General features: G+C 37.2%; 3 protein-coding genes and 1 non-coding gene across 4 annotated transcripts; 1 reads left to right on the plus strand and 3 right to left on the minus strand.

Annotated features, from left to right (window-relative positions):
• Window positions 1–703: 703 nt before the first annotated feature.
• On the minus strand, window positions 704–7,409 carry dnaja1 (DnaJ heat shock protein family (Hsp40) member A1). Its single transcript, XM_053332432.1, has 9 exons — window positions 7,286–7,409; window positions 4,997–5,148; window positions 4,643–4,826; window positions 4,306–4,410; window positions 3,838–4,065; window positions 3,625–3,739; window positions 3,279–3,394; window positions 2,615–2,715; window positions 704–2,504 (listed from the first exon to the last, which is right to left on the minus strand). Exons 2-9 carry the CDS (start codon window positions 5,126–5,128, stop codon window positions 2,268–2,270), a joined length of 1,218 nt encoding a protein of 405 aa, XP_053188407.1. The 5' UTR covers window positions 5,129–5,148; window positions 7,286–7,409; the 3' UTR covers window positions 704–2,267.
• Window positions 7,393–10,519, plus strand: aptx (aprataxin). Its single transcript, XM_053332433.1, has 7 exons — window positions 7,393–7,611; window positions 8,204–8,250; window positions 8,443–8,709; window positions 8,869–8,928; window positions 9,030–9,256; window positions 9,793–9,896; window positions 10,306–10,519. Exons 1-7 carry the CDS (start codon window positions 7,482–7,484, stop codon window positions 10,458–10,460), a joined length of 990 nt encoding a protein of 329 aa, XP_053188408.1. The 5' UTR covers window positions 7,393–7,481; the 3' UTR covers window positions 10,461–10,519.
• A 1,442-nt stretch (window positions 10,520–11,961) lies between these two features.
• trnai-aau (transfer RNA isoleucine (anticodon AAU)) lies at window positions 11,962–12,035 on the minus strand. The gene has a single exon. It is a non-coding gene; the product is annotated as a tRNA-Ile (tRNA).
• An 825-nt stretch (window positions 12,036–12,860) lies between these two features.
• scpp1 (secretory calcium-binding phosphoprotein 1) lies at window positions 12,861–15,110 on the minus strand. Its single transcript, XM_053326312.1, has 9 exons — window positions 15,057–15,110; window positions 14,673–14,720; window positions 14,266–14,328; window positions 14,120–14,146; window positions 13,960–14,019; window positions 13,571–13,603; window positions 13,405–13,464; window positions 13,062–13,301; window positions 12,861–13,016 (listed from the first exon to the last, which is right to left on the minus strand). The coding sequence occupies exons 1-9, from the start codon at window positions 15,108–15,110 to the stop codon at window positions 12,861–12,863; spliced, it is 741 nt and encodes a 246-aa protein (XP_053182287.1).
• Between the last annotated feature and the right edge of the window lie 1,098 nt (window positions 15,111–16,208).

Genomic DNA, 16,208 nt, shown 5'->3' on the forward strand with positions numbered 1-16,208 from the left:
CACCTTAATGGAGCTCCAGTGACACATTCGGCATCCAGTTTGTTTCTATAATGAATGTATTTAACGTGATCACATTACCGCCATGCTGTTCCATTGACTGTAACCAGTGTATCTGTGCATCAGTGGGACATGTATGCCTGCAAGAAACAGCTACTGCCGGTAATGACTGGTAATTATTGTTTGTACTATCTGACACCATCATCTGTCGCTGATACCAGCCTTGTCATTGCCGATGTTGCAAAATCATATTTAGTCATTACACTCTATTTTGTATATGATATTGTATATAACACTGCCAGCCACTGTCAAAATGATTATCAATAAAATTAAAAAAACCTTTACAGTGTTTGTGTGTCAATAACTCTTTCACTTATTACCTAGATGACACAATTATATTATAGTTGTAGTTTCAAAAAGCCAGATTTAGATAAGTATGAAATTGAATTGGAAATGGATTTTAAAAGACAAACTTTTTAAGAAAATCTTGTAACTATAAAATGCATACTTAAAATAAAGAGTTAGTAAGAGACAGATGCACAGTTGCAGTTTCAAGGTTTAGGCTTTACTTTAAAACCATTGTCAGGAGAAAGTAAAACTTAAAACTTGACAACGCAATAATGCACAAAGTAATCCCATTCATGTTTTAAATACAAGTGGATATCCTGGCAACAAAAGTAAATATCACTCACACAGTAATACAACATTTTAGAGAGACCATCAAACTATTTAATTAGAAAACGTGAGCATAAATAGTAGTTGATTGGTCCTACAATGCGCACATCAATTAAGAGCTTGACAACACTTGACAAATATCCTTTAAGGTTGAACTTTGAAATGAATTCAATTGACATTATGATTACTCATAAACTTGCATCAGCTTCAAGAACAACTGTGAAACAATTTAAGGAGCTCCCGTTCTGGTGAGCATAGTTTACAATATCCAAGGCAAAAAATAATAATTGCATCATCAAGTAGCTTCAAACAGGCAGACACTTTTATGAGGTATCAGGTGTGCCTCCACAACCCCCTCCCACTGACCCCTTTGGCATTTACAGTTAGCACTAAATAATGACAAAAGACACTTAATAGCTTGGGGGCAACAAGTTTAACTTGCTACCTTGATTAAAATTCGTCATTTAAATTCCAAATGTAGGTCTGACGATAGATCAGGGAAATATTTCCTAATGATTTTAAGACCACAAGCCTCGAATAATTTCTCTAAAAGTGAACAACCAGTGACAGTAAAACATTAGCCAATCTTTTTTTTTCCTCACACACACATGAACTGAGAGAAATCAGTGGCCATCAAGGCAGCAGCGGCCTGTTATAAGAAGCAGGTTTAGAGACTTATCTGAATAATTTTCTGCTGAGTAAAACTCAAATACATTGTTTTTTTTTTTTTTAAAGACCGACTTCTTACTTATGATTACTTTTTTTCCTAATACCTGCCCTGCAAGAACAGCAGATTTTCTGTATGAAGCTGATATTAAGGGGTGTTGATGTATCCAGACAAGGTTTCCAAAAAAATGTTTGACACATCACAGAAAATTGATGGCAGCTCAAAAGTTCAAATGTTAACCGAAATACTCCTACCTGACCTAATCACTATTACCTTCACTCTCAACTCCTGTCTTGTCACATTTTCAAGATTGTTTAGAAAATAGCCCTTGAAAGGGTAAAACAGCATAAATGTTTTAACTCAAGTCTCAATGCACATCTCCACCGCCATCTGAAGACTGGGTGTTCACACATCATGGATTCAACACGTCATTAACAAGTGGTTTACAACAACTGTTGATTTAGTAACACTATAAAAAAGGTAATTTTAATATTAATTGGCATCAGTTTTAGTGTAACTGCATAAAAATCAGGCAGTCCTTGTTTAGACAAAGAAGTTTTTCTCTCTTCTGAAGCCTCTGTGACACCAGCCCTCGTCTTTAGTCACAGTGTGATTGGGGGAAAAAAAGGAAAGAAAATAAAATGGTCCCAGAGATGACAAGGAGTCCCACTCACCTGGATCCAAGTTAACTCCTGGAACTTTAAGATACTCTTACTCCACTCAAAGATTATGACATGATGCTAAAAACAATCGGAAGGGTGTTGGAACACAGTTTTACGACTCAGCTTGAAAGAAAACTTCAACACGTAAACAGTTACGATTTTAAGAAAGGTAATAAAATAAAAAGTGCGCATACGTTCAAAAAAAGGTGCTTCATTTTAAGAGATGAGGGTCTGGGCTCATGGAATAAGAACAGGCCAGCTGTGATTTAAGACGTCTGGCACTGAACACCTCCAGTGCTGGCATAGTCATCGTCATCCATGTAGTAGTGCTGGTGGTGGGTGTATCTTTTTCTGTTCTCAAGGTCACAGTCCTCCAGGTCGGCGTAGATGTAGAGGTCATCATCCATACTCTCTGGCTGCTCTGCATCCATCTTCTCTGGGAGGTAACGCTCCAGCTCCTTCAGCTTGTGCTTTGGGAGGAAGTTGGCTTGTGGGAAGACCACCTGACAGTAACAACCATAAGCAATTTAATTACAACAACACGTCAGCAGGGCAGCACTATGTCTAGTCAGTAAATATTTTCATGTATATGTTAATAGACTCCAACTCTTACAGAGAACTGAATGATCAGGCGTCCTTTCTCAAATGGCCTACGATGCATGGGCATCCCTTCATTCACAACACACTTTGTATCTCCAGGTTTGATCAGTTCCCCTGAGAAAATACAAGACAGTTTAGATTGCATCTTGGGTGTTGGGAAAAGGATGGTCATTTTTATACTTTTTCTGATATTGTGCAGAGCAAGCGACTAATCTGATTTATTTAAAGGGCTTTAAGTTGAGTGTTGTTTTGAAAAGACACCCTCCACTAATTGTCAAGTATAGCCTTCCAAAAAAAAGGTAATTTATAGACAATTTTATCAGCTACACAATTCAGTATTTCACAAATACAGTAAAACATGCAATACTTTTTCACAGGTTTTGTAAAGAAGGCATTGCAAATCACTTGGCCTTGTTTGAAGTAACAGTCTTCTGCATAAGATTACCTATATATTGGTCACTGCAGTGTTCAGTTAACTGCAAATATTTTGTATGCTTTGTAACAAATGTATTTGTCCATGAATACTGGATACGACAAAGAGAGGTACAACTCAATGCAGTGACACGTTATAAATATCACAAGAACAAACACAAAGAGCACCGTCACGCATTGAGTGTGATTGCTAATAAATATTTGACAAATGCAGCAAGAGGTGTGCGGTTAAGCAAATATTTGACCTGGATGCGAAGTGACGAGTAGAGTTCTGTTGTCCAGTGTCTGAACAGGCTTCTGGAAACCACACAAAGCTTCAACCAGCTGCAACTCCATCGACATGACCAGGTCCTCTCCTCTCCTAAAGGCAACAACAAAAACTAAAAGTTCAAAACAAATATCATTTTCCTGGATTGACTGGAGGTATTAAAATAATTTGGGGTAGCACGCTGATAGAATAAAAAAGGGTGCACATTAAAATGGGACTTACTGCAAAGTAAAATGATTCAGATACTTACTGACCTCTACTGACCAGAACTGGTACTTCTACATTGACTAACAAGAGACCCATGAAAACAGGAAACATGTTACCTGGTGAAAAGTAGATGTTCTCGCTGATCCAGGACAATGACGATGTCACCTGGCTCAAGTCCTGGCTCCTGATCTCCCTCTCCATGGAAAACGAGCTTCTGACCATCTCTCATTCCTGTGGCAGTTAAGATGTATATGATGCATGAGCAATATCTGTTTGTTTGATCTGAGCAATCACAGAAGCATTTAGATCAGCTCTCTTTCCACTCTCACCCTTATCAATGTGGACCTCCAAGATCTTCTTCTGTCGCAGGATCTTTCGGCCTACACATGCTTTGCAGCGGTCCTTCTGGCTGATTCTCTGTCCTTGGCCCTGACAACTGTGGCACACTGTGGACACTTGCTGAACCATACCTGGTGCAAGCTGGCGCACATGAACCTGCATGCCGGTACCATGGCAAGACATGCACATCTGTGCAGCTCCTTTCCGACTCCCACGACCTGTCAAGAAAATGTCAGTTCAGAATACATAAACTCAAAAGGACCTGTAAGCAAAAACGGGATTACAATTAAACACAGGTGATGTGTTCTGTTTAAGGAAAAAGAGCCTTTTCATGGCCTGCTTGGATATGCCTGTAGTGAAAAACACCTGCATGGATTACCAAATGAATGCAGTGACAAAAAAAACAAGACTCTGTAAAAGTAATAAAAAAGCATGTAGTAGTACAGCTAAAGACATACCTTCACATCTCTCACAAATAGCATTCTTCTGGACAGAAAGTTTTTTTGTGGCTCCATTATAAAGATCATCCAGTGTGACTGAAATCTGATGCACAATATTCTTTCCTGAAGGAACAAAACATTGCGACGTCAGACCAATCACAGATTTGAATAATACTATATTTTCAAGTCAGGACACAAGATTCTATAAATACTGATTCCTGTTGTTTCTTGAGACCTTAAAATGAATTCCTTTCATAAATGAAAACATATAAACAAACCTAAACTTACAAATGGAAATATTCTGAATAAAGAATGAACAGATCCCATCATTTCAGCAAATTGATTATTTCTGTACCTCTTCTCTCTCTATGCATCCGACTACCTCCGCCAAAAAACAAGTCAAAGATGTCCATGGGTGATGCAAAGTTCCCACCACCACCAGTTCCTCCTTCCTTTATAGCTTTTTCACCTCCACGGTCATACAGCTCTCTCTTTTGGGCATCTGATAGCACTTCATAGGCCTGTGAGATCTGCTTGAACTACAAAGACACAAAAAAACACACACTTCTTTTAAGAATCTAAATGAATTTTCAGTATATATTAACATTTAAAGGAAATTTTCATCGCATATTTATCATTTCGGAGTGAGGCAAATTAACAACACCAGCCACTGTTAATGCTGTTAAATGAGTGAATAGCATGCTCTTACCTTCTCTCCTTCTGTGGGATTTTTGTCAGGGTGATATTTTAAGGCTAATTTGCGGTAGGCCCTTTTCAGTTCATCAGGAGTGGCATTAGACTTCACACCCAATATGTCGTAGAAGCCTGTTTCCTTCACCATTTTTGCTTTGGAATGACAACCTTACGAAAAGAAAAAGAAAAACAATTAGTATCTCACTTTTAAATTTCACTTCAGTTCTAAAAAACACTCTACCAACTAACATCCTGTCAGAATAAGAGTAATATTTAATCTCTGAACAAAGGTTGAAACAACGTGGAAAGAATCTGAATTTGTTGCAATTAGGGGTGTGACTTCTTTTTATAATGTCACGTGTGGATCATTAACCTTGTTGCAGCTTCTACCTGTTGAGAAGATCTCACATTATATATTTAGAAAGTAGAACTAAAGTGATTCATTACAAGATGATTAGTTAAAACATTTCAATTTAATTTCCATTTTGTGAATTTCAAATCAACAGTCATTTATTTCCTCATTGAAGTTTTCTTAAAAATATAGTTAAAATCTCGTCTCGATCTCGTGAACCCAATATCGTGTCTCGTCGTGAGCTGAGTGTATCGTCACACCCCTAGTTGCAATGTGAAAAAAAAAACAATCTGTAATCTGTTATTATGGCAAAAAGAAAGTGAACAATAAATACAGAAACAAAGTGTTTCATCATGTGGCTCAACTCCACACTGCTGTGTGAGAGGCGCCTTTGTGTTGCTGGTTGTAGGGCCTCGTTTCAACTCAAAACTAGACTTGAATGCGGTCTTTCCCTTAGCAAAGGAAATGAGAGTAGAGAGGACTTTCTAATATATGAAACAACACCACACTAACTACAGTCTAATAGTTTAGAATGTATTAATAGACTATTGTTGCTGCTCTATAGGAAATAGATTCAAAGATCGCTGATAGGCAAATGAAAGATAATGGTGTGTTATTAGGGCTGGGCGATATGGACAAAGTCAAATATCACGATATTTTAGACCAACTACCTTGATATCAATATAATGAAAAAGTGGGTAAAAAGTAAATAATAGAACAGCTAGAACAGTCTGGTAAGTTCAGAAAATTACACATTTTACTATAATGCGGCCTTTAAAACCAAGAAAAGACAACTCTGATGACACATCGCGATATTACGATATCCAAAATCTAATGCTGTTAATGCTCTTGTACTGTTCTTGTACAAGAACAGTACAAGAACATGTACTGTTCTTGTCTCATATCATGATATCGATATAATTTCAATATATTGCCCAGCCCTATGTGTTATGTTACTATAATGTGTCATGTAGTAGTGTGTGTATGTGTCTTGATTGATAAAGTCACAGAGGATGGGGTCAGAGGGGCTGATAACCATTACAAAAGATCACAGAGCAGGTTGGCTTTAAAAGTTCCTCATACCAACTCTGAACTGGAAGAAAACTTACTGCTCGTACAAACTGCAAAAATATTGAGTATAAAAATGTGCCAATCAGTCATCGGAAGAAAAGGTGGCAGCTTTGAAGAATCTAAATCTTTTTCTCTCTCTTTTTTGGTGCTTATTTCATAGTTTTGATGTCCAAACGTTTGAGTGCTACTCTACATGACCACACAGCATCATTGACATTTAGAGTTAAGGTTAGTTCAGTTCAAAGAGGAAAAACCAGAACAGCAGATCACAGCATAGTTTAGTCTTTAAACGTTTCCTTATCCTGGGGAAACATAGATTGGGTCATAAGGTATATAAGGTGGAGAGTGCATTAAATCCCTTTTCAGGTGTGTTTAGGTGTTATTTGCCCACTTTTTAAGTAAACTGATCATGATTATGTCCTGTGATATGGATGATGGTTGTTTGTGATATTATCCATATCTTCATCCTGATCAATATTTTAACTAAAAGCCTGAAATAACATGAAAAGATTAAACAGCAGATAAATAAAACGACACACACATACCGGCAGGCTAAATTTAACAATATACTTCCATACGTCATGATTCTTTTTTGTTACATATGTTTGGAAATGTCCCCAACTCAGATCTATCGTGTGACCACCGCAGGCTTTAATTGGCTGGCAAAAGTTTTAAAATAGTATTTAAAGTTAGACATGAGCAACAAGCTGGTGAAAACAATAACAAGGTTTCATATCTCAGGCCCTTCGTGCATTAGCCACTTAGCCATAGCCAATGCTAACACGCTAGGCTACACCGGCTACATTTCTGACGCTAAGCTGACCATTTATTTGTGACAGCGGTGTAAAAAAGATAGGTAAAGTTAAATTAAAGTCTCCTGACCTGTATAAAGGCAGTAATTTGAGTCCTCGGACGTCGGCTTGGCTCTTCCAGAAGCTTCTTCGTTACTAGGGGCGAAAATGTGACTCAGTGACGTCACTTTTGTGAGACGAGACGAGTCAACAAAACAAGCGTGGGGGCTGCAGCTTGGTTAGCTTGGTTAGCTCTGGTGAAAAAAAAGGCTACAAAAGATGATAAAATGCCCATTTGCTGGCTTATCAGCGAGGAGGGAAATCACAAGCCAATTCAGCTGCCTCACCAACAGGCAGTTGTCCTGGGTCGAGGTCCAGAAACGACTATTAAAGACAAAAAATGCTCCCGGCAGCAAGGTAATCTAATGATACATTTGCCGTGGGCTTACTTATACATCACAGTGGAAATACACCAAAACCCCCTATTTACTTTGTTTAGCATTGATTTTGTAAATCATTTAAAATCCCTTAAATATAAACATATAAGAATAAAAAAATACATCTAAAGCAGGGTTGGGGGGTTACATTAGAAATGTAGTTTATAGTTACTTGTTTTTGAACTAACTTGTGAATTCCGCATACTATAGGTAGAGGCCATGTATAGGCCCTTTTGGGTTTCTTGCCGCTACCTTGCACCTTTCTTTTGTTGTTATTTCTTTATCTTTTGCTTTTTGTCTTATTATTTTGCTAAATGAAAAAAATGAATGTAACATGTTACAGATTACCTTTTTAAAATGGTATGAGTAATGTAACTATTTCACTTAATTACACTACTACATCAAAGTAATGTAACTACTGTAATTTTCTAATGAATGTTTTCATCTGCTAGGGCTAATTTTCCCCACTGGGGGATCAATAAAATGATCTATCTTATTTTATTAAGGTTAAACATAGGCGAAGTATTGATAACAAACTTTAAACTGTGCAAATGTCATCCTTTCTCAACCAGTTGAATTGAAAGCAGAATGCAATAAAGGTTACATCAAAGTTAAACAGGTAAGAAACATGAATGAAAGATTTTATTTGTTTGGTGTGAAACTAATGATGTATTGAGCTTGAATAAATAGCTGTAAAACACTGTGCTACTTAAGGTACACATTGCAGACCATATTTTGGACACGTGCTATTTCTTTTAAGGGTTGTAACAACAATAATAATGATGTCTCATGTCCTGTCTCTATTCCAAAGCTGGGCTTGAACCCCACCTCCATAGACTCCGTGGTGGTGGGTAAAGGCAACGAGGTGAAAATGAAGCCCGGGCAGCAGCTTCATATTGTCAATCAACTTTACCCATACACTGTACAGTTTAAGGAGGACCCCAGTGGCAACCACAGCAGTACCAAAAGACCACGAGAGACCACCTCAGAGGACAGAGAGAGCCACAGAGAAGCTCCGAGTATGAAAGCAGCCAAACAGCCAGAGTCCAACAGTCACGGAGAAGCCACAAAAACAAGTGTAAGAAAAGAAAGAAAGTTTCCAGCTTCGTCAGGGAGGGGCTGTGTGCTAGTGCTCATATCTAAAATGCTGTTTTTATGATTTTAATGTATGCAGGTGTTATTTTTTCTGGTATGGCATAACTATAGACATGAAGCAGGTGATTGAAATCTGTTGCAGGAAGGTTTTGGACACTGGAGCCAAGGCCTTAAGGTTTCAATGCAGGACCCCAAGATGCAGGTAGCTGTTTAAAAAAGTAATTACCATTGGCTAATTCTCACTTTTTAGATCATAGCTTAATTTTTGACTGTTAAATGCTCTCTTTCCCCCCATTTTTCTAGGTGTATAAGGATGATAAAGTGGTAGTAATCAAAGATAAATACCCCAAAGCTCGCTACCACTGGCTGGTCCTCCCGTGGCAGGCTATTCCCAGTCTGAAGGCCCTGGGGGATGAGCACTGTAATCTTGTAAAACACATGCAGAAAGTTGCTGACCAGATGGTTCAGCAGTGCCCACATGTGGCCACACTACGCTTTCGCACAGGATACCACGCCATCCCCAGTATGAGGTAAGTAATTACTGTTTGAGTGGAGCTATTCTGTCTAAAGATCACACTGGTGTTTTGTAGGTTTTATTGCTTTCAGTGTAAATTCTGTATTTTGTTTTTCATTGCTGTTATTTTCTAAAGCAAAGAATATTTTTTAATTGTTTTAGTGCTGTATGTATCTGTCTTTCACTGATACAAGCTTTTAGAGTATGCAGTTTAACTTCAGTGACATGATTGACTGACTTGAAAGTGAGAAATGATCGTGTTAGTACAAGAAAAGGTATAAATCACATAAGTATTTACTTACTTATTTATTTATTTATTACCCTTACCTCAACACTGCACCAGTCTTGTTTCCATTGTGGCAGTGACACTGACCTTTTCTTCCTCTCAGTGGTGAGAGTCACAGGCTTGATAAAAGAGAGGTCAAAGTACATTATAAAATGCAAAATGGAGTCTCAAGTTGCTGAGAAGGTCAGCACACATGACGTGTATACACACACACACACACACACACACAAACACAAAAGTTAATGTTGTTTTTTTCTTCTTTACAGTCATGTACACCTCCATGTGATCAGCCAAGACTTCGACTCACCTTGTTTAAAGAACAAAAAGCACTGGAACTCATTCACAAGTGACTATTTCATTGAGTCTCAAGGTGAGAAGAGTGTGTGCGCGCGCGTGTGTGTGTGTGTGTGCGTGTGTGTGGTGGGAGATAGTTATTGTTTGAAACACTAACCCTGCAGTTTATTAGGTACACCTAGTTACAACTAATGCAATATTTAGTCTAACCCCAAAACATTAGAGACATCTCCCATCATAACCTTCAACAGCAGCACAAACAGCCTCCAAAATGACAATATTATCAATATATCTGTAAAACATTATAACCTTTATCAACGTAGGATTTATTGCAGGGCTCTTGTATTATACTGTATTCATATTTATTCAAGTGTACCTAATAAATCTGCAAGCAAGTGTAAGTAGTTGATTTGACATTTAATAGTACTACACTGTGTCTGTTTTATGTGGGCATAACCCACACTATGTTTTTTTTCCATCTGCAGACGTCATCCAGATGCTTGAAACAAACGGAAAAGTCACCGTTAAAGAAGGCACGAGTGAATTGTTGAAACTACCTCTCCGCTGCCACATGTGTCACAAAGAGCTTCCCACCATGCCAGCTCTGAAGGAACATCTGAAGTCTCACTTTCCTAAATGAGAATGTACCCTCAAAATCAAAATGCCACAAATGTTCATGGGCTCAGGACTCCAGGTGTATTGGGCATTATTTTCTGTCAGTTAAGTTACGATTCATGGCTTCATAGAACATTATCATTTCATTTTCATTAAAACGTTAACTATGGTAACACAATGTCCACCTACTGCTTTAATTGCATTTTCAGAGTGTTTGTTTGAGAGCAGCGTCACTGTGAATATATTCAGTGTATGTCAATTATGTTGGATGTCATTTGTTTTATTCTACACGTCAGGGCAAGACAGTCCTGATGTTCTACATTTTCAAACATGTATAAAGTTGCATTAAATGTTTTGTAAGAACTATACAATGTTTGTTTGTTTTTTCAGCTCAGCAACTTATGTTAAATTTCAATGCAATAAACAAATAAATGTAGACCTACATTGGAAAAGACAAATCTCTTTTCCAGTGTAGGTCTACATTTAAGTTTTATACAGTCTTGTGTGGAAAAATCATGGAAGGTGTCACAGTTATGGTAACACTTAAAATGTGCTGGACTATCTTGATTTCTGCATGTAATGGAAGTAAAAGTAGATACAGTACATTAATTAGTTTCAAAGTAGGCTTTAGAACCGTGTGTTTAAAGAGAAAAGAGTAGTTACATTTGTTTCAGGAGTCTTTTAAAACTTGAGTAGAGGTTGGCAACTATACACAAGAAACATTTGCCTCATAGATAGAACTTAATTGGTGACATTACCATGTCAGCCTGAAAACAGAAGCAGGATGACTGATTGGGTTGCTGTAGAGATAACAATTTTATTTTTCAATGTGCTTTCAGACTTTCTTACAGTATAAAAAAAACATATTTAAGACATTTGGAAGAGTTAAATCATTACCTGACCACTGTTATAGAGAAAGACGCAATTGCTACAATTAGCAAATAAGCCTCTCAGCAACAATGCTTGACAAAGCATTAATTGGTATTAGAAAGGACTAGATGGTATACTCAGCGCCAGCACGCACAGTCCATCCACACAGGTCACAGCTGTTCACAGTGCTTATCCCTACCTGTTACCTGTTTTGCTATAGTTTATGACACAGAAGGAGACAACGTTACCTTATTACCTTGCCATTCTTGCTAGTACGAGGAGTTTGCTGACATCTTGTAATTTTTTGCATAGCTGTGTCAAACTGAGAAAACGTGTGTTATAGTTTCCAAAGCAGTCAGTTAATCTAAAAGCTCAAATTCTGGCACCTAGTAAGATAATTAAACAAATGCTTTAAGAGAAGGATTTTTTCGAATGTATTTCAGTCAAGTTAAGAAAGTTAATTTCAGGAACAAGTAGTGACACGTGTCAGTTTGCGTGACTTTGTCGCCATCCAGTGTGAATTTTTATACAGGAAGCGTTACAAAGCTTCGACCTTTTGCTCTTTCATTTTCTTTTAATAATACGTTGTTAAGTTGGGTGTAATAAAGCGCTTCTTCACAAGAGAAATGTAAGGTAGGGGGGAAGAAAATACTAGTTGGCCCGTACGGGGATCGAACCCGCGACCTTGGCGTTATTAGCACCACGCTCTAACCAACTGAGCTAACCGGCCATGTTAACGCTGTCGAAAATAAACTGATATATCGATGATATCATACCAAACTTCTGTTTTGTGGTTATGTTAGAATATAATAGAATTACGTAACTGAAGAATGACTTAAAAACCCTTCACTGACGATTTGTTTAAACATATTGAACTCTTGATAATTACAGCTAAATTAGCTATTTATTTTCTAACGTTACCACATCTGTTAATCAAGTAAAAATATGGACAGCAGTCATTTCTATGATCATCATTTATTTATTTATTACAAAAAAAGGCTTGGCTACATCAACACACACAAACACACACACACACACACACACACACACACACACACACACACACCAGTCAGCTGCAGGTAACATTATGTTGCATTCAGAAGCAAGAGACAGGAGCAAATCTGTCAACCTTCAGTCCTCAGGTACGTCATTTAACCTTCATCCTTCCATTATATTTAACATAAAAGGACTACTGACTCGGGGAACAACTATCATCAACATTTTAGCTTATTTTTTCTTAAAACATCATTAGTTATGTAATTAATGTAATCTGAAAAAAGCATATTATTGTCATTATTATTATTACAATATTATTACAGTTAATTAGCATATTGTGTAAAACGTGACCTCAAAAGTTCCAATGCATTGGTATTTAACAATTAAAACAGAACAGATAGAATAATACGAAGTCATTAGGAACAACTTGATTGACAAAGTGACAACATTGTTAGAATAAAACACTTGTAAAATATCACAAAAAGTAAACATCTGGGGTCTGCAGGTACCCCAGTCATTGTTCATTGTGGGAAAAGCAACATTGCTCAGGGTCATGTCATCATCTCCTGAGGCTGAACTCTCGGTCATCCTCATCTGGCATCATCAAGTTGTCCACTGAGTAATGGGCGTCATCTCCTATATCCTGGAAGAAATACTCATCACTTTCACAGCTCTGAGTTCCATTCACACAGTCTTGGGCTTTGACGTGCTTCAGCTCGGTGCTGTCACTGTCGTTACTTTCCTCTGTGCTCTTGCTGGCATCACTGCTGTCACTGGCCTCACTGGTCTCGTTGCTCTCAATGCTGGTACTTTCACTGCTATCACTGGTGGCAGTCGTGACACTATTGCTATTACTGGTGTCTGCACTGTCACTGGTGGTGTCACTGCTGTCACTGGGCTTGTCCACCAGTTGATTTTCTTCTGACTGACCTTTGACCTCTGTGCTGTTGTCCTCTGCACTCAGGACTTTGATGACACTTGCAAACACTTGAACCCAACTCTGATGTAAAGAAAAAAGAGACCATTGCATTACTCATATTTAATATCAGCTGAAGCAGGACATAGATTTAAACTGAGCAAAATGTGCAAAATGTTTATCCCACCTTACGAACATTCTCCTCACTGCCCATGCTATTATCTCTGGTTTCATCCATAGAGTTTTTCTGAGGAAATAGAGTGAACAATATGAGGCAAGTAGAAATCAAAATGATAATGTACCACATATTAACAATTGGCAAATATAAAATACTCAGTTTCATCTCATCTTACTTCATCTGACTGACTATTGCTCTCCTCAGAAGTCTGTTTGCGGATAAAAACAAAAGAAAAAAACAATGTTAAGTTTTCGGGAAACATCAAATAATGCAGCAAGAGTGCTGATACCATAAGAATGTACATATACTAGTACACATACATATTTCTTCACACTATTAATGCATACTCTATTAAGGACAATTGTTTTCTTTCTTTCCTTTCTTTTTCAGTTGTCCTGTATTGTTTTAATACAGTTATTTGTTTGCACTAGTATCCCTTCAATTGAAAAAAATGTGACAAATTGGAATTTATTAACCTTACAACAACATCCTTCAGGAGTAAACTGAAGTATAAAATATACTAAATGTATATAAGTAAGTTTTTTAAGTGTCATTTCAACTCACTGTGTCCTCTGATGTGGACTCTGGTGACTCTGTGGATTCTAGTGATTCAGACTCTGAACTCTGAAAAAAGCAAACATTTGATCAAATGAATTCAGACACATTTAACGGACATCATCAGGCTTATTATATCTGTGTGTTTGATTTTTCAAAAAAGACTCACTTGACTTGACATATTTTCTTCAGAGCTCTGCAAAACAAATAGGAATACATACTCATTAAGATGAAAACCAGTTATCAGAAAGTAATGCAAAAAGTCTTCTACATTAAAAATAAATAAATATTGGCATAAAGGTATACATTTATTACCTGAAGCTCTGAGGTGTCATTTGAGGTGTTTTCAGATGATTGTGAAATAGACATACTTTCAGTCTGGGAGCGAAAAAATAAATCAAACAAACAACACAATAGATTTAATGATACCATTCAACTGTAAATAAACATTGCATTCATTTAAGATGTCATCTATTGCCATGCAGGCAAACTATTGCTGCAACAATGGGGTAAGACATTATAGTAGTAACAATAGTCTCCAACCATGGACTTGAGGTCTGGACTACATTCAAGTAACCACAACTATTGTTACATTTTCTGCTGAGCTTTAACTGCAGCCAAATGATTTATGAGTAAAGCAGTGTTGGGTTCCTGCACTGTGCAGCACCACTGAATGTCAAATGAGATTCAAAGTTTGAAAGAAGGACTGTGATGGCACTCACTGTGTTTGCATCAAGCTCACTTGATTCAAAAACGGTATTAAATGAAATCTGTCAGAGAGGAAACACAACATTAGCAATAGACAGAGGTGATACTCTATTTATTACGTTAACATAGATGCAATAGTAAACAGGAAAACACTATGAATGTGTATTTACATAAAAAATATATGAATCTTTGCACTCGTATTAATTTGAATGCTGCACCTGTACATGTTTTTATACTGTTATTGTGAGAGAATTGATATTTGATTTCAGCTGTATTTTCATAGCTGGAATAACTAGTAAACAAGTACTTGAACTTCAACATATATGCTGTATTACTATACTGTAACTATCATATCATGTATATATCATTCATCTGTAGAATCAAGAGATTTTACTTACTGGATTGGCAAAAATTGCCCCAATCAGACAAAATGTTATTATGGTACCCTTCATTCTGTAACAGAAACATTTAATGAATATTGTTACTAATTAAATTCAAATTGGTTTGCAAACATAAAAACACAGGAAATTCTTTCATACACTTAAAACAATCTTAAAATACAATGCATGCAATTTAAAACGCAGAGTGTAATAATGATGTCATAATCAGTCAATGAATGATCAATTACCTCTCGGCCGTTAGATGCAGAGCTGGTGTAAGAAGCAGTTAGTGATCTTCACTCAGTCTATATAGCAGCAAACAGGAGTTCCCGGAGCCTTATGCTGAGCCACGTATGGAGTCAATGTGTGGATATGCTGAAGGAAACTCCAACTGCTTCTATATATATGTAACCTCAATTAAGGCGATTGCATCACTTCCTTCCGCATGCCCCTCTGTTGCCAACACGCGAAGGTGTATTTGTTCCGGAGGGCAAGCTCAAAACAGACACATACTGCCAGGATGATGATTGCACGTACACACCACACACACACATACACACACACACACACACACACACAAACACACACACACACACACACAGTTATTTCATTCACTCCCTACATTTCTTCCACCCCCTCCCAAGTCTACAGTGAAATATAGTTTAGTTTACTAAACCATAGGGTTTGTGGCCTGCTGGAAAACAAACTCACCCACTCAGAGGAAAAGAGGCCAGACAGGGTCATGATGTTTCCGGTGCAATGTTTTTATAGTTTAGTCCCTTTTTCTATAGTTTATCAATAACTGCAATTAATTGTATACTTTTTATCAATGACTTGTAGCAGGCAGGAGTTAGTGCCTTGCATAATTATATTATTATTATAAATATTATTATTAATTAAAGAAAAATTATATACTAAATGGAAAAAAATTAATCCTCTGTGCCAACTTCAGTAACTGAGTCACTGGCAATGAGGCAAACAACACTGAAAATACTCTTACATTTAATGACTGATATCATGTTTTTGCAATCTACTGTACCTCTGTACTCACACTGTTTTTAGAACAGGGCATGTACTGTACAAAGCCTAAATAAAGATGTCTAGATTTCCTTCCTGGCTCATAACTGTTTCCTGGATATCCATATATGGTCAGGCTTAATATAAGATTAC

Source organism: Scomber japonicus, chromosome 2 (assembly GCF_027409825.1).
Source record: "Scomber japonicus isolate fScoJap1 chromosome 2, fScoJap1.pri, whole genome shotgun sequence".
NCBI classification, from domain to species: domain Eukaryota; kingdom Metazoa; phylum Chordata; class Actinopteri; order Scombriformes; family Scombridae; genus Scomber; species Scomber japonicus.